This window comes from Eucalyptus grandis, chromosome 2 (genome assembly GCF_016545825.1).
Source record: "Eucalyptus grandis isolate ANBG69807.140 chromosome 2, ASM1654582v1, whole genome shotgun sequence".
In the NCBI taxonomy this organism is placed as follows: Eukaryota; Viridiplantae; Streptophyta; class Magnoliopsida; order Myrtales; family Myrtaceae; genus Eucalyptus; species Eucalyptus grandis.
Genome location: NC_052613.1, coordinates 7,160,422 through 7,185,026, shown reverse-complemented (window position 1 = coordinate 7,185,026; position 24,605 = coordinate 7,160,422). Strand labels below are relative to the sequence as shown.

The window sequence follows — 24,605 nt, the reverse complement described above, 5'->3', positions numbered from 1 at the left end:
CCTTTTTATTTATTTTCTTTTTTTCCTTTCTTTCATGTTCTTCTTTCGATCGCCGATCGCCGCCCTAGCAATTGGCCGATGAAGGCCGACGACCTTACTAAAGCATCGCCACCCTCGGTGAGACTAGCCCTCATCGACCGAGCTTCACTAGTAGCTGGGCAAGAATCACCCAGCCTCGGCGAGGCCCACTTGGCCACCGGCCAATTCGCTGGTGGCTGGGCTTGCCTCGAGCACTGGCAACCGACAGCAACGGCAATAGACGACGGCAACACGGATGGCAATCGATGAAGAAGAAGAGAGAAGAAGAAAAAGAGAATGGAAGAAGAGTTAGTTTTGATTCTTAAATTTATTTCCCGAACATGAGTTAACTTTTTATTTATTTTCGATTCTGTTCTAAATCTATTTTCGAGAATAAAAATAAAAATTTATTTTTAGGAACAAAAATTTTACTAAAACGCGATTTTATTCCTAAATTGATCTCAAAACAAAAATCAGAATCAGACCAAACAATGCCTAAATGAATCTTCACCACCTATGTAATTCTTTTTCTGTTTTTAAGTTTTTTGTTTTAGCACCTCTCCTCGCTACCGAGTAGAGTGATTGGGAACTCCAAAATTGCCACCATGGTCACCGATAGGGTTGGCAAGGAATGAGAATGAGAAGAAACAAGGGTTATGTCGAGGGGTCGCGCTCAGTCCCTTTTATGTGCCCCTGGTAAATATGAAATTGAGATCAAATCTAATCTATGTAACGGATGGAATGGAACTCCTTGAGCAAAAGAGAACAAATATGGTAACTTCTGTGTCACTGGTAAATATGAAATTGAGATTAAATCTTAATCTATGTAACAGATGGAATGGAACTGCTTGGGCAAAAGAGAGCAAATATGGTAACTTCGGGCGGCTGCCCGCGCCCGCCATGCCCGTGCCCACCATGCCCGCACTCTAGCATGCTTCACGCTGGCCCTTAATTTTCAAATATTTCTGAAGGATGGAATGTAGTTTCTGCCAGAAAGATGGCACTTTACAGAAGAAAAAGATGCTTTAAATTCTCAGAACCGCCACTGGGCTCCCTAGTGTTTTCATGGCAGTGTCTGAGATAAAGTAAAAGACAAAGCTTGGCAGAAGCTGCTACAAAAAAGAGTACACCGATATACCGGACATCATTCATATCCTGTTCTTGCCAATTGTATCATCATGTTTTAGCCGCTTTCACGTGCTTGTTGCCGGCAAACCTAGCTGCAAGGCAATAATACTTTTGCCCGCAAAATGCAGTTTTGCTGCTGGATCCACTGACAGAATATGGGCGGGAAACCAAGAGATTATCAAAAGATGAAGAATCACACCGATGGCGCTGCAAATCTGCCAGAATTATTGCAAGTTTCATTTTACAGGAAGAAAAAAAACATTGTAGAGTATGGAGCTAAACTTCCGATCAAAATGTGTATATCTTATGGCATGTTGGTTAAACTCACCTCTTGTATGGGAGAGATGCTTCACTGAAGGCCGCAACCCTTCAACACATGCGACCCGATATCTCAGTGTCTTTCAGAGTAGGCACTTCCAGGAACCTTGACTAGAAGTTCATCTTCCGACGTCGTTTCTCGGATCTCCTCATGCATCTGATTCTAAAAGGAATAGCATCAGTGCTGGTCGTTATAAAGAAGCACAGTAAAATGCTTTGCGGCAAGTCACAGCTAAAACTACTTGAACATATGGCGCGGTTTTAGCCCATTACATTAAAGAATATACTTTCTCAGGGAAATTGACTTTTTATATATTCAATGTGGCCTCCTTGAACTATCCTTAAATGTTCAATGTAGTCCCTAAACTTTAAAATTTTAATCTAGTCCTTAACTTTCCAACAAAGTTAAATTGTCCTTCAATAAAATTCACAAGTTTTTATAATTACACTATTGCTTAGATTTGAAAATATCTTTTTCATTTCAATCATTTTCCCAAATCGACAATAAAATATGATATTTTTTTTTATCACCTTTTTGGTCTTTATAAATATAACAATGGTTCCACTTAAGCAAAGTTTAGCTCATGATCTATATAATAGTAGAAGTAGAAACTCATTTAGAGTTGATATTCTTGTTACTTTAAGTATAAGTATTTTCATAAGGATGTCTAGAAACGAATTTATTTATTTATAAATTCTCGCACTTACATTAATCTAAATCTTGTTTCCTATATTTTAGATTGATAAAATTTTCAATAATGCAAATCTGGTTCCTAATATTTTATTCTGATAAAATTTTCAATCTTGTGTTTTGTGTTTTCTAAGAAATAGGGAACAGGGTTTAGATCAATATGAGTATGAAACTATATGTATAGAAAAATTAATATCATTTATAAATATCCTTATGAAAACACTTAAACATAAGATAGCTGATATATCAACCCGGTATAACTCTAAATGAGGTTCTACTTTCACTATTATAGAGATAATAATATAAATTTACTTACATGGAACTATCATAATATTTGTAAAGACCAAAAAGGTAAAAAGGTAATAAAAAGGTGGTGTATTTTTTCCTTGATGTAGGAAAAAGAAAAATGAATAGATATTCAAAAATCTGGGCAATGATGTAATTATGGAAACTTGTGGATAGTATCAAAGGACTAATATGACTTTGTTGGAAAGTTGAGGAACTATATTGAAAAACTGAAAATTTAGGGATTACATTGAACATTTAAGAATAGTTTAAAAGGAGACCAAAAAAGATACATTGCACATTAAGCTAAAGTTTAGGAACTATTACTTTCATTTTCCCACTTTCTTACAATGCAATATAATATGATATGTCTACTTGACAAAGACCATTGCATGGTCATCAGAATGGATATAATCTATCGATCTTGTTAACAAATGACCTGCTGACTGATAAACCAGCTATATATCATAAGTTTACTTATTCTAGATATAAAAAATGACCAAGTGTAATGGTTCAGTAATTGAAACGTGCAAAATTTACACTTTTACATTTTGAAAGCATGTTAAATCAACTTAAAAGGTGGACCAAGGACAATCAATTTCAAAATAAAAAGAAAAGACAGTTTGTCCAGGTATATTATTGAGCAAACTATCTTATGGATGCTAATTCAGCTTTACTATGTTTTGGTAGCCAACAACAGTCTTAACCTTATTATCAACAAGCATTTGAAAAAAAAATTGAAAATCACGTTCTCAAACATAAAAATATAACAAACAAGCAAATGGTATACATACTCTAACTGACGCTTCACAATGTAAGCTAGAACAAATAAAAGTGGACTAATTCTTGGAACTTAGTCAAATTCTCCACTCCATTTGGGTAAAGAAAATAGATTTTCTTGCCTGTCATTATTTTCTCCATTACTGAAGTCGAGTAGAGTTTCAAGTCAGAGCATTGAACAGAAAGGAAAAGTCCAATTTGACATAAACAACTATTCAACTGGGGACAAGGAAAAGCCCCATCACATACCAACATAAGAGAACTGGAGAAATAATTTGCAGCTAACTTGATGGAAAAGAATATGAACTAGAAGAACTTTACCTTTGACTTAGCCAGAGTCTGTCCCATGTCGCAGTCATTCTTTAGGCCACTCAAGATTTCTTTGAGTCGCTTTTTACCTTCGACTCTTGAAGCACGCCGTTCAGCGCGTTGGGCCGCGGTAACATCAAAATGGCAGGCTACACAAAGTGTCCTCATATTCTCTAGCCTGCATTCACCTGCACAAATAATTATACTTGTAAATCACATAAAACTATTCTGCTCCCAATTTTTATTTCCTAATATAAAAGCCATGTTTCATTTTGAGTATCAAACCAAAACAGAAAAACTCAAAGGAACACATTTTGAATTATTAGGGCTGTGAGTGCAGTGGATTCCTGTTGTCATCAGTCAACACCATCGACCAGTGATGGACATTAGCTGATTGACATTGGCCTGCAACTTCACCAATCCAACTCGGACACAAGATTGACATCACTGGTCAATCTCCATCTTGTGCCTCTTTTTATTTCTCTAGTGCATTTCTTTGTTCCTCAGTAGTTGACTTTTTTGCGCATTTATTTTAATGTAAAAACCATACTTATCCTTTAAATCTAGCTTACTAATCACTATCCATAGAGATAATACCCATCTTGCATATAAATTAGAGAACTATTAACTAATTTAATGAAGGAAATGATCAAAGAGCTCTTCAACCATGGCCACGCCAGTGATACTGAACTCTAAAAAAGCCATGCTTTGTTACAAGAATCAATGTCTAGAAAAAGAAGTGCAAAATCGAAATAGAAAATTTGGTCCTATCAATCACGTGACAAATTAAATCAACAGCCAGTTCATATATTATGTACTTAATCAATTAATACTTTTACCTCCCCCACGGAAGACAGGAACAATGTGATCCGCATGCCACGCATTACCCTCAGTGGGATCATTGACCAATTTTTCAACCCTGCCAGACAAATGGAAGTTTACATTTTATCTATCATGAAAGCTTTTGCTCTAGAACAACATACTCAACTTCAACCATGCAAAACAAAAGGGAAAATGTCTGCATGACCTTAAGCACTTCAATTGCATCAACTAGAGATATTATTCCATAAAGTACTCACAATTTTTTCCTTGAAGCCAAATTTGGTGCTTTTCTCTTTACATAGTCCCACCGGCTCCCACTGATAATGGTTTCAAGCATTTCACAAGCTGATGGCAATCTAATTGGCAGTTCGTGCAGACACCATGTTCTATTCGAAAAGTTCCTGAAAATTATAATTTGTCAACCAAGAGGGTGGAAAAAATGGAGGCTAAGAAAAGGCAATGTAGTTAAAGTACAACGTTTTCCAAGCGGAGCTAATACTCCAGATGCAGGTGAATAAATAAAACAAGAATGTTTCTCAAGTGTTCACAAGCATATAGGTTTAGACCTGACGAATAAAACTAGCACTGGTTCTTATGCGATATTCTTCATAACAGCCAGAATTGCAGAAGAGATCCTCAAAATATTCAGGCCTCTTTGCATTTTCTCCCCTGAAAGAAGATTCCACAATTAGCTATTCGTCCATGTAGCAAAAACGCAAATACACTAGGACTTACATGCAAGGTGACTGACACAGTTTACAGAGTGGTTTGTCCATCATGGTCCACCCCTGAGTATACTCTCTATCCTTCTTGCAATAACTGCCAACAAGATGAACCTTCTTCCACACAGCATTTTCTGGCAATGGATGGCTTATTTCAAACAACGGTGTAGTGCGTCTTCTGCTTCTACCCTTTAGCAATCCCTGGCAGAATTATGAGGAAACAGAAGAGGTCATCTGGTCGTATCAAATAAGAGGAGCAAAAGAAATGGATTCTAATACAAATGATTTATTAACAGTAAATTCATTTCAATTACATTAAATGGACATACCAAATCATCATGGTTGATCCCATCTGTCAAGTAGCAGAGCTCAACAGCTAAAGGGAGTTGCAAAGGCTTCCCCAATAACTTCCTACGTTGAATAGGTCTTAGTGTGTTCCACTGATTTATGAACACTAGAAGACCATGCACGTAACCCCTGATGTTTTCAAGACACTTATTATCAGGGGAAATATCACTTTGCAAACTAACATCCTCCGGCCGGAAACTATGGAAAAGGGGTCTTGGTCTAGAATCTGTTCCCGGGGTGCAAGTGTATAAATGGATCCTTCCAGTATATTTGCTAACCTACAAAAGAATTAGTCCAACAGACTTTCAGAAATAGAAAATAGAAATCATGCGTTGGCTGGATACATACATTCAATTTACTAGCTCAATCAAAACTCGTAAAGCTCACCATGTTTCAGTAGAGATAGAAGATTTCCAGACCTCAATCAAAGCAAAATATATATGCACCTTGACCACAACTAAATCACTTTTACCTGGAGCAGTTCTTATGGTATCCAAAGAAAACTTTAAAAGAAACGTGTTCCACAATCTTCATAGGTGAAAGAGAACATCAAGTCTTGTCAGTTTGGTAAATTACAGAGCAGGGTCACAGAATATGGCTTTTAAAGCCACAAATGTAGTTGAGACTGAAGGAGCCAAAAACACCTGATTTCCCAATCAAAAACCTCTACTACTAGCATAAAGGCAAAATCCATGTGCAGGAGCAGAACACAAGAAACCTAAAAGCTTAATCACACGTCTAGAAATCTTTAGGAAGCATTCTAGCTAACTTTTGATTTATATTGTGTATGGAACAATGCTTTACCATATTGGTTACCCAACCCAAAACAAAATAAACTTTGAGAGTCATTGACATGGGGAGGTATCATTGTGTTCAACATATACTATTCCTCCTGGGAAGGGGAGTCTGAAGAAACAATTGTAAAATCAGAGGATGATTTGGAGTAATTGGAACTTTTGTAAGCCTGTGACAATAGTGATTAACAGTTACTGAGGTCTCTGTTCAGCACTGAGCACAAGGCCAAAACTTGAAAAGGATGTGATTTCTGTAGTTCCACTTAACTCTTAGATTTCACAATATAAACCGGTAGAATGACACATAAAAGTCACCATTTGAATTATACATAAAGCAAATACGTTACAACTACAGGCAATGAACATGATGGATATCACCATAAAAAATATCCTTCAAGTTTTACAATGAGAAGAGACCTATAACCAATCTCCATGTAAAATCAATGATTTTGGTTGATGAAGTGCACAGGAAAATGAGAATTAGATTTCATCCAAGCATACATGTTAAAGGAAAAAACCAGATAACATATTGAGGACACTTAAAACTTGAAAATTCAAAGTATTCTACTTTGCTATTACATTATTTTCTGTTCTTTCAAAAGACCAACTCTTTTGCCACATTACAAAGTCAACTAATTACAAAATCTTCATCCCTGCAAGATATGGTTATGTATATGGAAAAGCAGGTGGGGTCCATCAATCTCAAGACAAGGCACTAAAAAACTTTTAAACATTGCATAATAGGAGCGGTCACCATCAGTATCAAAATGATCCACAGATTAATCAAGATACAACGAGGAACTGGCTAAGCATGCTTGATGCTCATGCAAATACAAACTTCTATTCATAATTTGTTTACTAGAGACGCTCACAAAGAGGCACTCTTTATATGGCAGCCATACCCAATAAAAAACATTTTAATAGTAGTTTTAAACAGCTAACTTTAAAATGTTGGCTCTACTCCCAGATGGAAAATAAGTTGCGGTTGTCTGGCAGTTTGTTTCACAGGGAAGAATCATTTCCATATGGAAAAACTGATAAATTACCTCAAACCGCAAAGAATTAATGAAATTTACAATATTCTGATCTGCTTCAACTACATCAGGACACTCTCCATTTCTGACCCCGGTTGTCAAAGCACTTTCCTGTAATACATTTTCCAAAACATGTCATAGTGTAATCATGATAACCCCAAAAATCTTTATGAACTATCTGGGCATCACAATTTGCTTTTCTATATATCAATCAATGCTTCCGAAAAATCCCAGATCACTAAGTAATGATTCCAGTTCCATGTTTTGATTTTTTTGGACAATGAGCATCTTATTTAATTTCTACCTAGCAATTATCATTCATCGAAAAGGTCCCCTGACTGGCTCTCTTACTAGTCCGCTTTTGAGTACACAGATCAGAAGATTTAAGATTTAAAGAGAGTTCTCTTGCCAACAGAATGACTTACCTCAACCATTAAGTTTCCTTTATTATCAGAGTTTTATTTCCTTTTTTACTTACATAAGATATTCAATTTATATTCAATATAAATACAATGTTGGAACAGAAAACCACAGCCCTTCTCTTTCTTTTACGTTCTCTTTCTCCTCCTCTCTAGCTTGAACTGGATCAGCAGGAGCAGGCTCACTATCATCTTCTTTGGTTTTTGCAGGATCTTCCTGCATATTGTAAATTTCCATGAACATCCTCTCTACATTCTCAAAAATACTAGCTTTTTTCTCTTCTCAGGAGTGTTGTTTTTTTATTTGAGTTTGGGGGGGATTGCATCCGAATTTATCCTCATCCTATTCTGCTTGAGCTGACCACAGGAGTCATTATGTTCTTAATAGCCAATTATTACTTAAATCAACTTCTGTAACCTTTAGAATACTTGCAATTTCAATCTAAGCTTGAGAATCAAGAATTATTTACCTTCTGCAACAGTTGACTGCACGCAATTTCCTCCAACTTCTGAATATAACTTCTATCAGTTTCATCAGAAATTCCAAAATATGAAACATTGTCAACCTGACACCAAGAAAAGGAAAAAAAATGATTATTATAGTAAAAGAAACAAGCAACCATAAAATAGCATGGAATGGAAATAAGAGATGTCAGACAAGACAAAGGCATAGTTTTCAGAATGCATGGACTAATGACCGTGTACAGTGACTGCAATAAAAACAAAACGACACAAGTAACATGGACAAAAAAGCACCATACACAAGCAAGCAAGTACATGCACATTCACGCATGTTTATCAGTGTAAAGGGACAGAAGGAACAGGGGTTCTATTGACTATGTATTTTTTTTTATTGACTATGTATTGCACTCCACTATAGGAATAAAACCTAGGCTCGTTTCATTGGGGTTTTTCCATTAACTAACAATTTAAGAAACAATTCAAGGACACAGTAATATTGATTGTCTGAAGCACCAATTTAATCAATAAAAAATTAACTTCAAACAACTTGCATATTGGAACAATTACACTAGACATTCACAAAAACTTGCATTTCCAATGGCCATGTTATCCTCTATTTGTAAAGAATGCATCGTCAAAGGACACTAGTGAGAGAAATTCAGGTAAACCACAGAACGCGATTTCCAGTTAGTATGAAAAAGAACCATTTCTCCGACATGTTATATTCTATAAAATGATCTCTATGTGAAACCCATCTAACCAGAATAATAAATTCCTTTGTCGAACACAAAGAGCACGGGATTCTTCATGTTTGGATAGAGTACGTGCAAAGCCCACTCTAATCATCCCAGACATTTTTTAAAATTTTTGAGTCGCTTGGCCAACTTAATCTAGCACATCTTAAATGTAAATGATTCTATGAACCTCCCTTGATCATTTGAGCTTCTACTAAAATCACTGCGAAACCGAACCCTTCCAAGAAAACTTTGCTTCATTTTAACTAGAAATGGACTGCAATACCATGTGTATGGACATTCATCAGGCCAGCACAGTGGAATAAAAAAAGAGCTGATCTTTAAAAGCTCTAAAATTTGCTGGAGTGGTTTCACTTCTTTCAGTATTAGCAATCTTCAAAATCATGCAGCAAAATTGCCGCCTCGAAAATTAGTAAAAGTAATATATTACATGATCTCCGCTATATCAAGTTTGAGCAAGACAATAAAAACATCAAGTACAATTATCCCTCCACCAGAAGAACACAGGCCACATGTAATCCAAGTGTCCAAAAGGTTCTAAATTGTAATTCGATGAAAATGAGAAGCATTGATAAATTAAGATCAAGAAGTGCCAGTCTAACACCAAAGAGCATCAATCAACATTTTCTTGACCACTGTAAGGTTGTGATAGTTATTAATTGTGTGATACTTGGTATAGTTTTTTATTCTTATTAAATTCAATGCTATCTACTGATTACCATTCCTTTCAAAGGACAGAGATCTTTTTTAATCAAAATATCTTATTTCATATAAATTCCTAAAATATTTTACATCAGAAATTCTGAGGAAAGCCCAAGATAGGCAGATAGATAGGATGTGAACATTCCAAAGCAGAGACTTCAGCAAATCTACTTTGTGTCCAATTTGAAGTCTTTAACAATGTCTCAGAAAATGGTCAAGGGCCATGATAAGATTATCACAAATATGCCCAACTTATGTAGAAAGAAGCAAGGCAAGCAAGACACTGCTCTCTCTTTGATTTCATAAAGACATTATCAATCAGGTGGAAATCAAAACAAATAGGAAAAAGCCAGTGGCAATTCAAACATAGAAGCAATAAAAAGATACCGCAATATCTAGTATTGCATCGCGCTTTCCATTTGTAGTAGAGGAAACACAGTACAAGCTCTTCCTTAAATATTGCCAATGCAAATCATCCGTAGTATCCTGCCAAAGGCAATATCAAAATAAGCATCACAAAATTGGAAATAACAATAAAAAATTTCAAGTAACATGTAACCAGAAAAGGCACGCACCTTTGCACAAAAATAATATATATTGACGGCATTGGTTTGTCCCTGCCTGTGAGCTCTGTCTTCTGCCTTTAGACATGATAGAAGACATTCAATCATCCAAAATTTAGACAATAATCGATGAAACAGCAAAAAAGGCATAAGCCTGTAAGATTCTTAAAATCCAGCAGCAACTATCATGATGAAATTACAGATATTACTGGTTCAGGGGCTCTGTCAGCAATATTCTGTCCTACTGATATTATCAGTTCATGTTACAAATAAAGTCAAGGTCTGTCAGCATTTGAGTTTTCAGATGGGTGGAAACAACACTATCATCCTTTTTGTGTCTGCATTAAGTTAGCTATCCATCCATCTTTAAATTATGAAACACAGGCCTGGATCATGTTCCAACGGTTTGTATCGATGCCTTTACAAGATAGAAGAGAAGAAAAGAACAAACTTTCAGAGAAATAGCAAGTCAATGAAGGACCAATTAACACTTTCTTTTTTCTTCTTCTTTGCATAAGAGTGCAACAATTAAGCAGGGGAATGATGAGGATAAGACCATGAGCTCAAGGACCTTAATCTTGCAGGGAATGCACTAAAACCAATTTTTGCAATCTTGATAAAATAAAATCCATACATAAATACAGTAACAATTCGATATTATTTTCAAGAAAGTTCAAGTAAGTCTACCTGAAGCATCCATGATGGGGATGGAGGCAGCTCCAAGAACACCACAGTCTTTGCTGAAGAAAGATTAAGTCCAACACCTCCAGCAGTAATACCAATTATTGCAATCTTAATCTAATAAGAAAAGCACCTAGTCATCAGTGTAAATAACTTCTAAATTCTTCCTTGTTAAAAGGATTCCGGACTAGGAAGAAATATCCACTAACATAGAAAGAACAAAAGAGGATATATTACCTCGAGACTCTACATGCAAATACTTGACACATTTAGTCTGAAAATAATCATTGACAGTAAAAACAACACAACCGTGCAACCAAAGAAAATTAGGAAGAGGCATCCAAGATACACACCTGATTTGATGATTGGAATGACATTACTCCAGACTGTCGATCTCTGGGGAGAGTATTTCCATCTATGCGAATAAAACCAATTCCTTTCTCACATATGATCTCCTGAGTCATTCCAACATAAAAAGCTTTCATGTGAGGCCAAGAAATCAAACAGCTGAGTGGGACTTAGTTCTAAAACAAAACAAAAATAGATAAATATATAAAAAGAAAAGAAAACTCTGACATAGATAGCAGTTTAAACTAGATGAAACCCACATCACAAACATCACAAAAATTAACTTTAGAATCAGTATTCCCCACAAGCAAGTAGTAGAGGTCAATTTGACAAAATAATTTCTGACATAGATAGCAGTTCAAACTAGATGAAATCCGCATCACAAACATCATGAAACTTAACTTTAGAATCAGAATTCCACACAAGCAAGTAGTAGAGGTCACTTTGATGAAATATATTAAATGGTGCATGCTAAGCCGTAACAAGAAGAAAAAAACTTAAACGAGAAATCAAAATGATAGTAACTCTAATTTTGAAGAAACAATAATCTAACTCAAGCATATTTTAAATTAATTATAGAAGACTTGCTAAGTTCTGTACTTATAGGGGTGATATCTCTAAAAGCTGCATAAAAGTGCTTCCGCTAAACAGATTTACAAACTAATGAAAACTGCTAAAGGATGGTGCAAGATACAATTCATAATTAACATATTTTATCGGCACATATGATAAAACAACTCACTGGCTTTGCATAGCACATAAAAAAAATAAAATTCTCACCTTGTTTCATGAAACAATTTCGAGGAATGAGAAACCTCAATATTACATTGGTCACATTGTATTCAGGCCAATACAAACGATTAACTTGGAATTTCTGATCTTTACAGATTCCATCAAGTTGCTAAAGCTCTTCAAATGACTCCAATCTTTCAAAAAAAGGGGGGCAACTTTCCAGACAAATTAAGTGTGCTTGGGAATACATACCCAGGGCCAAGAATCACAAAGACCAACCAATCTCTTTCTCATTGAAGCTTGACAGCTGCTTAAGCAATTTATTAGCTCAATTTATCTTGTTTTAGATTCTATGATTAACTAGCTTAAAATGGCAACAAAAGGTTCTGTTTACAATAGAACATCAATTACTCATTAACACAGTATTTAGTATATAATAAAAAAGCTAGGCAGTCAAATCATCCAGCCATAATATCACAAATTCATTTATACAAGAAAATACTTGGGCAAATTCAACAGAAACTTATCAACTAGATCTGTATAAATTATTTTTGCAAGAGATGCTCTCTCAAAGGTCTACCTGCACCCCATTGAGAACTCTATGATGGTGGGCAAAAACTATCATCTTATGGCAATTTGGTGAGTCCACCACCTCATCAGATGCTGCAATGAGTGGATGAAGAGAAAGCCATTCACGGAATCCTGAGAGCTTGGCAATACCAACTTCCTGATATGATAGATTGCGCCATCTGTCACGACCATTGGAATCTGGCAGAAATAGAAACCAAGTAAAGACAAATCAGTTGGAATCTCTGTGTGTCCACACTATAAACATGAAGTTTTGCGCATGAAATGGTCTTAGTCTAAAAACTTGACACGACTCTAGCAAGGTACCAGCTATCTGTTGACGAGATAAAGGTATTAATTTTTTCTGACACCCCCATGTTTTGGTAAAATTTCGAAAGGAACCCTCTCATCTGAAAATTACTCCGACACCCCTCCTCAAAATCCATTGGATCTGTATGCAGATTGATGCCTTCCAAGTCATCTTTCAGTCTATTTGGATTTTACAATTGCGCACAGTGCTATTATATATTGTTAATTCCATGGATCAAAGATAATTTACAAGGAGGTGGAGTCATTTCGTGACACACAGGGAATGTGCCTCAAGTTCTGCAAAAACTTGAGGGATGATGGCATATGTTGACCATCTGCTTGTTTAATTATAATCCAATAATTTGCTGATAATGAGCATGAGATTATCACAGTTAACTACTTGGCTAGAAACAAAAACACAAATGCAACACTGAAAGTTTCTTCCTATTAGAAAGTTATGGCTATACATTTTGGAAATACAGTAGAAGTTTCAAAGGAAGCTTATGCAAAGTCGTGGTGATTACCATCACACTGATCTGTATTGTCAAGAGTCATGTCATCAAGTGAATCTTTGTCAACTACTCTGACAGCAGACTTTGCAGAAATTATGTCTGATTTCTTCAATAAAATTCTTAATATTTGCCGACGTTTGGGAGGTAAGTGCACCAGGACATGCTCCTTCAGGCGTCTTATCTGAAAAAATAAATTGAAAAAACACCCTTCAGGGAAGCAACTGTTTGAGCAGTTGGATGGCAGAGCATAAATTAATTGGCTTAGCACACTGGACTCAGTATCAGGACAGCAATCAATTGAACTTCACCCAGATATCCAGTTATTCAACAGAGAATCTTATGGTTGTTGTCTCCCATGCGCACAAATACTTTCAATTGTCTCTACAAGGTTCCAAAACTAACTTGTCATTTTCTTGTAAACCAAAGTTAAGCAAAGAAGCACAAGTTACTGTTACTCATACTACACAGATACATAAAAAATCTAAAAACGAAGAAAGCTACTCACTCAAAGGAAGTGCTGGAATCAGCAAATCCTAAACTTGAAATGAGACGTAAAATATGTCCAAGAGACTTGCATTGTGATAAATACAGCTTCATGAGGAAATAATCTGCATATTTTGCAGTTCAATTGACATTTGAATGTTTTTTATATAACCACGGGATTGTTTTACAACAGCTAATATGAGAGCCAATCACATTATGCAATAAAATGGTGAGACATGTTAACAATTTCAGCAAGATCGCACCATAACTGTTTGCTTGAGCAAAATGTTTAGCTCCTCCAAGCGAATGCCCTTTGAGTAGTCCTGGGACAAAATTCCCCATCAGACAAATCAATTTTTCATTTCAAGAAGCTGATATTGTACAAGCAACAAGCTATTACAGGGTCTTCTCCAGTAAAGCTACGAAATGCACTATCTCAGGCACTCTTAGCCATATGGATGGCTTACCAAAGGGAATTAGTACATGGTTGGCGGATCTGCCAAGAAGCAGAAACCACTCAAACATCCAGCCATATGCACTGGATAAAAGTTTTCACTTTTCTATAATGACTCAACTATATGAAAGTACAAAATTGCTCACACGCCATTTAAATTAAGCATGTAGCTTGTTGGAGAGTGCCGCAATTACCTTAAAAACCTTTCCTTGATAAGCTTGGTCAAATTTTACGTCGCAGTAAGTTCTTGCGAAGTCAAACTTGTCTTTTCCCAGTAAACCAGGCCTAGAGAGCAGAATAAGAACTTTAGATTCTCAATGAGAAGTAAAGTAATCCAGTGAAAGTAGAACCATATAAAAGCAATTACCAGAGCATGTTTATCTGCTGGAAAATGTCATATGGCCTACAATCACCTAGAATGCATCCAAAATAAGGTATCAGATAGCAAAAGTATAACAAAGTAGCAGAAAAATGGAGAGAAAGGGGGCGGGCAGGGTAAAAAGAAACAACAGATTTTAAAGGCAATAATGTCATCCGTTTCAAAGGGCAACAACCTAGACAAAGAAGGGGTTCCTGACAGTAGAATGATACGTCTGACCTTTGCTGCCACATCAAGAACTGCCTTTATCTGTTATAAATAAGGACAGATAATGAGTCATGGTAAGCACTCTCCACAAACGAGGTGGGGGAATTAGGAGGAAAGATAGTGGCAGATCACAAGCGGATTGAAACAGCAAAAAGCTATTGTTGTGGTAAAAATTTGATGCTGCAATAAATAAAGTTTGCTTGAAAGTATGACTGATGTTAAAGATGGAACAAGTGAATGTCATCGGGCATCTTCTAATTTCTCCTCACCAATAACTCTTAACCTTATCTCAAGCTTCATGATATTCTTAGTAATGCAATGATGTTTATATTAGTTTTTCTCAATGACTATTAGAAGGAGCTAATATTGGCTTACAGCTAAAAATCAGAAATCAGAAAAACAAAATTTCACAACCATTGCAATGTATTCTTATGCCATTTAGCTAGTTTGATACTATGAGAATTTGGTGGAACTACTGCCAACTATTCTAGAAGCTTAAACCTTTAGATGAATACATAATTTATTATTTAAATATTATAACACTCCCTCACGCTTAGTCCGGTATTCTGGCTAGTACTAAGTGTGGAAATTTAATTGATGAGACAAATAAGGCCTGGAGATTTGAATTCAAGATTTCTAGCTCTGATATCATATGAGATTTAGTAGGACCATAATCAACTATTCTAAAAACTTTTAGAACAATTGGCCGCGGTCTCATAAAATCAAATATGGTATTAGAGCTATATAAGCAAATCACATGGCCGACCAGTTGGCCTGTTAGAATAGTTGGCTGTGATCCATGACATCACATGACAACAATAGTCTCCGAGGCCAATGTGAGCGGAATCCCCACTAACTTGCGAAGATCAAATGGGAGACCCTGTATTTGGTGTGATGTCTGCAACAAACCCTGTGTTCGTTATACACAGGAGACCTGTTGGAGGATTCATGGCTAACCAACTTCGTTCAGCCGTGACAATAAGCCATCTCAAAGTGTGCCTCCTACAGCTAATGAGGCAATCGCGTTCCCTTTCAGCAAGGAACAGCTAGACCATCTTCTGTAGCTACTTCAAGCTGGGTCCATATAAAAAAATCCTACTACTTCGATTGCCCACCAAGGTAGAAATCTAAAAGCCCTCTCCTATCGTTTGCAACATGTACCTTGGATTATTGATTCAGGAGCATCGGACCATATGACTAATATTCCATATTTGTTTACATCCTATGTTCCTTGCCCCAACAACCCAAAATTCGGATTGTCGATGGGAGTTTTTCGTCTATTGTAGGCAAAGGATCAATTCCACTTTTTGATTCTATTACACTTCATAATGTACTACATGTTCCTAAGCTAGCTTGTAACCTATTGTCTATTAGTAAACTTTCTAAAGAGTCTAACTCCCGTTGTGTGAGTTTCAGGATCAAATCTCGAGGAAGATGATTGGCAGAGCTAGGATGAAGGATGGTCTCTACTACTTTGAAGAGTTTGTCTTTGATAAAATAGCTAGGCGTATAGAACTTTCAGTTCTCTTTGTTCAAGAAAAAAAATGGTTTGGCACCATAGATTAGGCAATCCTAGTTTTGGATACTTGAAACATTTGTTTCCTCATTTGTTCAAAGGTGTTGATGTTTCTTCACCACACTGTGACAATTTTTTGTTTTCTAAAAGTCATTGTACTCATTATAGTCCAAAACAGTATTGTGCATCATCACCATTTTATTTAATTGATAGTGATGTTTGGGATCCTTCACCCCTACCAACAAAAACCAATAAACGATGGTTTGTCATCTTTATAGATGATCATACCTATTTATGTTGGACATACTTGATGAGTGCCAAGTTTGAAGTCGAGTCCCTATTCAAAACTTTTCATCAAATGGTTATGACCCATTTCTGCACTACTATTAATATCCTTCATATCGATGAAAGTATTGAGTATTATAACTAGTATTTGGGGAGTTTTTTGAGAGAAAAAAGTATCCTTCACCAATCAGCTTGCAGAATTGCACCCCAATAGAATGGTATTGCTGAACACAAAAATCGTCATCTCCTTGAAGTATCCCATGCCCTCAGTTTTTCAATGCATGTACCTAAATACTTATGGGGGAAGCTATGTTTACAGCATCTTATCTAATTAATAGGCTGCCTACTCAGGTATTAAACTACACTACTCCCTTAGATTGTTTCAAACAAGCGTACCCCATAGCCTGTATTTTTTCTGATGTTCCTCTAAGGGTGTTTGGTTGCACTGCATTTGTCCACCTCCCAAGTCAATGTCAATCCAAATTAGATCCTCAAGCTGAAAATTGTGTATTTATAGGGTATGCACCTAACCAAAGAGGTTGCAAGTGTTACAATCCACATAATGGAAAAATTCATATCACTATAGATGTCACCTTCATAGAGTCACAACCATTTTTTTCCAACAAATCTCTTCAAGGGGAGAATGCCAAAGTTAGTGAAGAGATATTGTGGCACTCAAACTCTCCTGTCGTTCCCACTCTTTTGTTTGAGTTTTCGAAAACAACTTTGCCGAATCTTGATGTGTCAAAGACAGGAGGAGAAAAAGTTCAAGATCACAACATGACCGACAAGCCCAAGCTTCAAGTTTATACTAGAAAAAAAACTCTTCAAAAGGTTGTAGATCAAAACTTTGTCTTGGAGCCTCATCTGTCTACAGCCCCAAGAGATGATTCCTTGCCTTCATCATGAGGTGATCTGAGCAGTACTTTTATCCTCCCATTCCAATCCCAAATTCTGATACTAATACTTCTAATCTTGATATGCCTATATCTCTAATACTATGTTTGATTTTCTAGGACCACAACCAACTATTCCACAGTTAGCTATGATCCCACCAAATCTCACAGATACTCAATTTGTGACCTTATCCAAACTTGATTTCAAAAAGGTGATAATAGCACCACCAACTAAAAAACATCAGCAACTATGACTATCAGTGGATTAAATACACCAGCATCAGTCAGAAAATTATTCAGCTCAAGCAAAATGCAATCATCTGACCAGAGAGGATCCATTCCATAATTCCCAAAAAAACATAAATGAGATGCAATCAGATTCACAAAAAAATTACCATAACAAAATTAAAGAAATGAATTGGAAAGAATCATCACACATTCTTGAGTTGATCCAAAATTTAAAAAACATCAATCTAACAGACACGAGATGCACCGTTTTTACCAACTAATATAACTCCATACCTCCTCCGGTTCTGCAGATTTCTTTGAAGATCTTATATGGTGAGACTCATCAACTATCAAAAGAGACCATTCCCAATCTAGCATACTCCTCCGCAAGTGATGAAGCATCTTGTAAGAAATAACCACAATCTTTGGCCATTTTTCCAAGTGTGAAGGATTATTCTGGTGACCAAACACTGAAAAGATAGCAAGTTCATATATATCATTAGTGTTTCAGTATATTCTACGGTGTATAAAGTCCAAAGAGATAAGAGAAAAGTCACATATCTCTTCAATGAATCTGTAGATTCCAGTCCACCATTTTGATAAACATATTTTAAGTCCAGAAAATAGCAGTTCACAGTTTCAAAGAAGCATGTAACACAACAGTTGCACAAGTCAACTTTCTTCCTTTGTGTAAAACTTGTGGGACCACAACCAGTTGCTCTAAAGATTTAAGCTATTAGATGAAAACGTGTTTGGTATTCAAATGCTTTAACACTCACCCTCACATGTAAGTTAAACATTGGTCTAAAATTAAAGTGTGGCAATATACAATACAGAAGGCAAGTGGGAGACTGGAAAGATTTAAACTCAATACCATCCGCTCTGATACCATATAAAATTTGGTGAAACCATTATCAAATGTTCTAAAAGCTAAAGCTATTAGATGAAGACATAATTTAATACTTAAATACATTAACAATTTGAAACCATTTCACTCTTTTCCTTTCCCCATCTCTCTTTTTCTCAAATGCTTGAACACAATTACAAAGGAAGACCCACCATCAATGAATTTCATCCCAAACAACCAAAAGAGGGATGATCTTTGACTAAAACTCAAGAAATCCTGTACACCAATTTTAAGTAGCAAATCTCAATCAAAGGGACAAGCGAAGCATTTAAACCAAACTGAAAAGAGAGCTCTATATGTGAAGGGATTGAACATGACATTACCAAGATGGATATCGGTGGGCAAACAAGGAAACCACCGCTCAAGTTCTTCTGCCCAAGTAAAGCGTAAAATAGCAGGGCAAACTATAAGAATAGAACCTTCATTCATGAAACAGCTTGCAATAGCAATGGCCTGTGAGCAAGGAACGATGAACACTATAAGTGATGGGCAATAGGCTCAATTGACTTTTATGAGACAGCTTAAACAATTCATTGTGTGTTTGTGTGTTTTTTTAATATTTTTCTTCCAATCTAAAGAGTGGCCACAGGCCAACACCAGCCACACCTTTTTCTAATTTCCAGTTTGATATGGGAGAGTTATGAAATGATAGCAAATCAAATGAGCCATAGCAAATAACCTGAAGTGTTTTCCCAAGACCCATTTCATCTGCAATAAGACACCGTCCACCCCTTCGTAGACCAAATTTTACTCCATCAACTTGAAATGGCATAAGTGTATCCAAGATTTTCTTGGGTAACTTCCCAATCAATTCATCAACCTTCTCATCAGGCAAATGCTCAGGTCTGCAAGGGATCCATTGGCCCATGATGAAAGAATGTGAAAGTTTCTCGATGACATTAAATGTTCCCCAAGGAATCTCCTCGTATATGACACTCTTGAAGCTCTTTAAACATCTTATCACTGCATCATAATCACTCAGCTTATACACACAAGCTTTTCCACCAGCAAGGTTTTGGGTATAGTGTGATGGCATCACCTGCACCAAAGCCAAATTAGGAAGATACAGACGGCACAGTTCCATAGAACTATCTAACAGTGAACTTTACTCAATGAATACCAGCTTTTCCTCGTGCAAGATCATCCATTCTAATAGCTAACTCGAGACATGCATCCATCAGACATGGAAAGCTGTTTTACTGTTTAGTAAGCATCCAAGGAAATGAAATCATGCAACATTTTATAGATTGTCTTAAATGGAAAAACCATCCCTCCATGCAATAAAATACAAATTACTGTGACTTGCGAATGAAAATTTAGCCGACCCTTTACAATGCCAAGTAAACAACAGCTCCTCTAGATCACACTTGTAAAATTCCCAACCACACTTGTTCATTTTTCAACATGTGCGATTACACAATGACATCTCGAATATTCGCTTCCAATTATTCAACTGCCTCACCGAACAATTTCACCGACTTCTACAACCCATATCTCAAAAACTGCAAGCATGAAATTATCTTATCCATTTCTAACAAAGACCCAGAACGACAAATGCACAGGAGAATCAGCTCCATTTCCTTCTCCCGCCCACTAATTACAACCAAGGGACTTACACCAGCCAAGCAATCCACCAGTCTCCGCATGGCCTCGTCCTCTCCCGGATAAGCAAACCCTAGCAGCCGCAGCGGAGTCGCCGAGAACGAATCCGGCGCGCATATCTCGAGCCGGACCTTGAACTTCTCGGCGGCAGCACCGTCCGACGGCGCCCCAGCCCCGGCCGCCCCGGCCGCGCTACCGCACGTCTTCGCCGGCCCCGCGGTCGCCGCCGCGGCGGGGCTCAACTTCCTGCACTTGAAGAGCGCCCAGTGGCCGTGCGGATACTGCTGCGACGGCGGCGGCGGTGGCGGCGCGGCGGCTGAGGAGGAGGCGGCGGCGGCGGTCTTCCTCCTCTTCGCCAGCGCGGCTAGCCGGTTCGCTTCGGCTCGCAGCCGCTGCTCCGCTGTGATCTCTTCTTCCTCCGCCTCCATGACTGACGAACTAGAGAGAGAAAGAAGAGAGAGAAAGAGGGAGAGAGAGGGGTTCGAACTTCGAAGTTATTGGCGGGTAAAGTTGTGCACTGGACGGGCCGTTGGGCCGACCCATGATGGGCCGGGGCCGGCCTGCTGCGGCCCGTTTGCCTCCTCCCTTGCTTGCATAATTGTGCAAAGCTCGTTCCCTTCGGATTAATCGAATTTACCATTTTATAAGCAATACAAATGATTATTTTTAGGAAAATATTTTTCAAATTATTCATTTTCAACATAAAAAACCAAGCGTTTGAATGATATTTTCAACGGTATCTTACGGCACCGTTCTCAATCGGGGGAACCTGATCAACCTGTGGTTGAAGACAGTGTCATAAGTCAATCTAATTATGGACATTTAATTCACCCTTACTTACTCTATACGCGGAAGGCTACTATACTTGTCTACCTAATAGTAGTTAGAACCGAAATCTTGACGTGGTGTCTATCTTTACCACTGTGAGGTCTCCTAATTTCTATCTATTTTTGTTTTCCCAATAAAAAGGAAATAGAAAGATGGCGTAAAGTCTCTCACCTAGGGCGATTTTCCCGCCTGATTCCTCTGTGAGCCTTTTAAAAATCCTGCTCAGTTCTCCTTGCCTGCATAATTGTGCAAAGCTTGTTCCCTTTGGATTAATTGAATTTACCATTTTATCCTCCAAATTACAGGTGATGGGTACTATATTTTATGAAAGGGTATTTTTGGGCTTTTGAAGTGGGGAGACCAAATTTGAGATGGTGGTATTTATGAAATATATATATTTTTAGGGTTGTGGGAGAGAGAAAAAAAAAATCAAAGAGAGGTCAATTTTTCGGATCAAAAGGGAAATATCATTCAAGCACTTGGTTTTTTATATTGAAAATGAATAATTTGAAAAATATTTTCCTAAAAATAATTATTTGTATCGCTTATAAAAATGAATGATCGAAAAATAATTTCATTGTTCACAAACATATTTAAACATAAATTGCTACCGATAATGAAAATATATTTCATTGATGTATTATTTCAAGCGATGCAAACAGGTTATTTTTAGAAAAATATTTTACAAATCATTGTTTTTTACGAAATTAACAGAACTCAAATCTTGGATTTTTTGTAAATCATACTTGGTCCTAGATAAATTTTGGTGAAATATACTTAGTCCTATTCGTGGTCTGTTCGCATTGTTAATTTATGCAAAATTGTTCTAGACTTCAGCAATAGTTCTCTCATATAAGAAAAATAGAATAAATAAATATTCATTTCAAGGAAAATTTATTTTACAGCTTAATCATCAGATAAATTGAACATCATTCTCCATTATAACATCACAAAGAAGACTGCAAAATGACCCAAGTGACCAGAGAAGTTGCACTGCTCCAGATCCATTGTTGAACAAGAAGAACAATGCATCCCCATGAAGGAAACACCTCTCTGACATTGTCCCATGTCGCTGTTCACAAGTCACTGCCAAAGCCCAGAAAAAGAAGAAGAAGGAAGAAGAAGCTGCAACAGTAGGGTAGATTCCAGGCTTCAAGGGCAAGACAAGATGCCTCTCAATCTGCTTCCGGAAAACAAAGAATCTTTGCACCTGCCAGCTTTCTTGTGTCACTGAAAGTTGATGTTATTCCTCGAACGATACGTGTGGGAAAGAGAATGTCATGTCCTTCTCATTGGTCGATGCCCAGAGATGCCGAAAGCGACCACTTTATCTTGTCCGAATATCAAAGGCATAGCTGTTGGAAAAAACGTCTTTCAGAGAGAGAGAGAGAGAGAGAGAGAGAGAGAGATACTTTGCTTGCATCTGCACAAAAAGGGCACAAGACTTTGCTTCATTGGCTTCTGCTCACATGCTACGTAAACAAATGAGCATCGCAAAGTCTTCCATTCCAATGCATAGTTCCTGGTATTGATTCAGGAGACCTAATCCAAAAGAAAAGAAAAGGTAATGCTGGCGAAGTAGGCAGACAGACGATCAGTTGCCGCCAGGGATTTCAGAGGATGGAGCATCTAATCAAGCAGACAAGGTACTCAAATACCAGACCTTATATCTCAAAGTTTGGTGCTAGACCTTTTACAAAAATGCCCACTTTTATCGTTTCCTCTAACTGAAGTTTCTTCCCCGTTTTATGGTTAAAAGGCAAGAGAACTATCGCACGAGATCTTTATAAATTCATAGCAGAGATTGATTATAGTACATCTAGCTTCGTCGAAGATGGAATGGAGAAAAGTATTAAAGAGTGGCTTATGTTAAGTATCTGCATCGAACATAGTTTTGCACTGCCGTTGTCCATTAGCAGACTAACTGCCTTGCAGAAAAAGGTTTTCGGAACCAAAGCCGGAAGATATCAGCAGGAGCAGACAAACTAGCACGGTACAGCAACAAACGGATTCTTCAGAACGAGGTATCGTTTACATGCACATCGTTCAGGCCAAAAAAAAAAAACAAAAAAACAAAATGAAACTATAGAGTACGCAACTGAAGTTCGATACTAAAATGATTCTCATATTGAAATGATTCTCATATTGATTGGCATCTTACACAGGAACTAAAATAATCAGAAGAAAGATTGAGACCGACATAAAACCTACAGTCTATATTACTTCCAGCAAAGTTATGAGCAATGAATTAGTCATTTAAGACCAAATGCTGCACATGATGAGATTTTTTGCAGATCAGAAGACACAGAACCAGTTCGCGAGGCAGTTTTCTGGCCAAATGAGTTCGGATCATGGCTATGGGGACAGCGAGTATGCCAGTGCAGTCGCAGCCGCTGCATTTGCTATATGTTCCCTTGAAGGAACTGAGGTAGGAAAGAGAACAAAGGTGAGAGAGGACTTTGCATCCTCCCGGAATAAGATTAAGAGCAGAACGGTCGATGTCAAGATGGGACCGAAAACCGAAAGAGTAACCAGGCAATCCTCAAATGTGGAAGCAGAAGGTAAGGTTAATTCTCCCTAAATCATCACCCCATTCTCTTCAGCGTTGATATTAATATTTGAAGGGACTAAAACTAACGTACCATGTGAAGCTTCCGTGAAAAAGTCGCCATCTACTCCCATTACCCCAAAACTGAAGGAGAACCGATCAAAACAGAGTAGAAAGGAAGCTAAAGCGGATGCATGGGAGAGAGCTCAGATTGAAATGATTAGAAAGAGGTAAGCTTCCATTATAAATTGTCAATAAAAATTGGTTTTCAGTACTGACGAAAATTCGATCCTCTACGAACGTAAAACTTCTAGCTGCTCAGCGAATGCACCACCACGCTAGTTTCATAACCCTCTCAAATTCCAGGCATGAGAATTTGAAGTCCAGCATCTTTTCATGGGAGAATGAGAAGAAAACAAGAGCCAAACATTCTTTTGAAAGGAAAAGGGTATGGCAACATCTTAAGCTGCGATATTCTCAAATTAATGAAGGCTGATAATGTCAAAGCCCTAACAATGTTATCGCAATTGCAGAATGAGCTTGAGCAGAGAAGGTCAAGGAATCAACAGCATTACCAATATAAGGTAGCAAGAATTGATCATATGGCACGCGAAGCAACAGCACAAGCAGAGGAGAAAAGAAGAACTGAAGAATCTCGAGTTAAGGAGAAGGCAAAGAAGATCAGATCAGGAGAAGCACCTTTCACATGTTTCTGCTTTTAAGTCTACTTAATATGCACAACAGGATTCACTTGTGGATTGATGATAAGCAAATACTTCATGTATTGGGTAGTCGTTTCAATTGTACTGTATAAAGTTTGAACTCTGATGCAGAATAGTAAATCCACAAAACAATGAATCATGTGCCTCCAAGTCCACTACTGGCACTGCTGCTGCTTCTATGGCAAACGGCCATCAACTATGTCAATCACAAGATAATCTCAGCAGACATTCAAGAACAGTGAGATGAAAAA

At 37.3% G+C, this 24,605-nt stretch overlaps 2 protein-coding genes across 2 annotated transcripts; one reads left to right on the top strand and one right to left on the bottom strand.

Annotated features, from left to right (window-relative positions):
- Positions 1 to 966: 966 nt before the first annotated feature.
- Positions 967 to 20,705, bottom strand: LOC104434356 (DNA annealing helicase and endonuclease ZRANB3). The gene is given in 26 exon segments (XM_039306721.1): positions 967 to 1,361; positions 1,475 to 1,627; positions 3,542 to 3,717; positions 4,369 to 4,448; positions 4,609 to 4,666; positions 4,669 to 4,752; positions 4,923 to 5,020; positions 5,087 to 5,274; positions 5,403 to 5,699; positions 7,262 to 7,384; positions 7,802 to 7,885; positions 8,139 to 8,234; positions 9,975 to 10,073; positions 10,163 to 10,228; positions 10,838 to 10,948; positions 11,185 to 11,286; positions 12,492 to 12,679; positions 13,312 to 13,480; positions 14,046 to 14,105; positions 14,431 to 14,521; positions 14,604 to 14,639; positions 14,791 to 14,864; positions 18,042 to 18,217; positions 18,978 to 19,107; positions 19,334 to 19,693; positions 20,271 to 20,705. Coding segments are annotated over 25 exon segments (3,450 nt in total). The 5' UTR covers positions 20,685 to 20,705; the 3' UTR covers positions 967 to 1,361; positions 1,475 to 1,537.
- Positions 20,706 to 22,483: 1,778 nt separating this feature from the next.
- LOC104420214 (remorin) lies at positions 22,484 to 24,486 on the top strand. Its single transcript, XM_010032098.3, has 6 exons — positions 22,484 to 22,730; positions 23,020 to 23,108; positions 23,379 to 23,645; positions 23,736 to 23,862; positions 23,999 to 24,080; positions 24,166 to 24,486. The coding sequence occupies exons 1-6, from the start codon at positions 22,705 to 22,707 to the stop codon at positions 24,352 to 24,354; spliced, it is 780 nt and encodes a 259-aa protein (XP_010030400.2). The 5' UTR covers positions 22,484 to 22,704; the 3' UTR covers positions 24,355 to 24,486.
- The last annotated feature ends 119 nt before the right edge of the window (positions 24,487 to 24,605 follow it).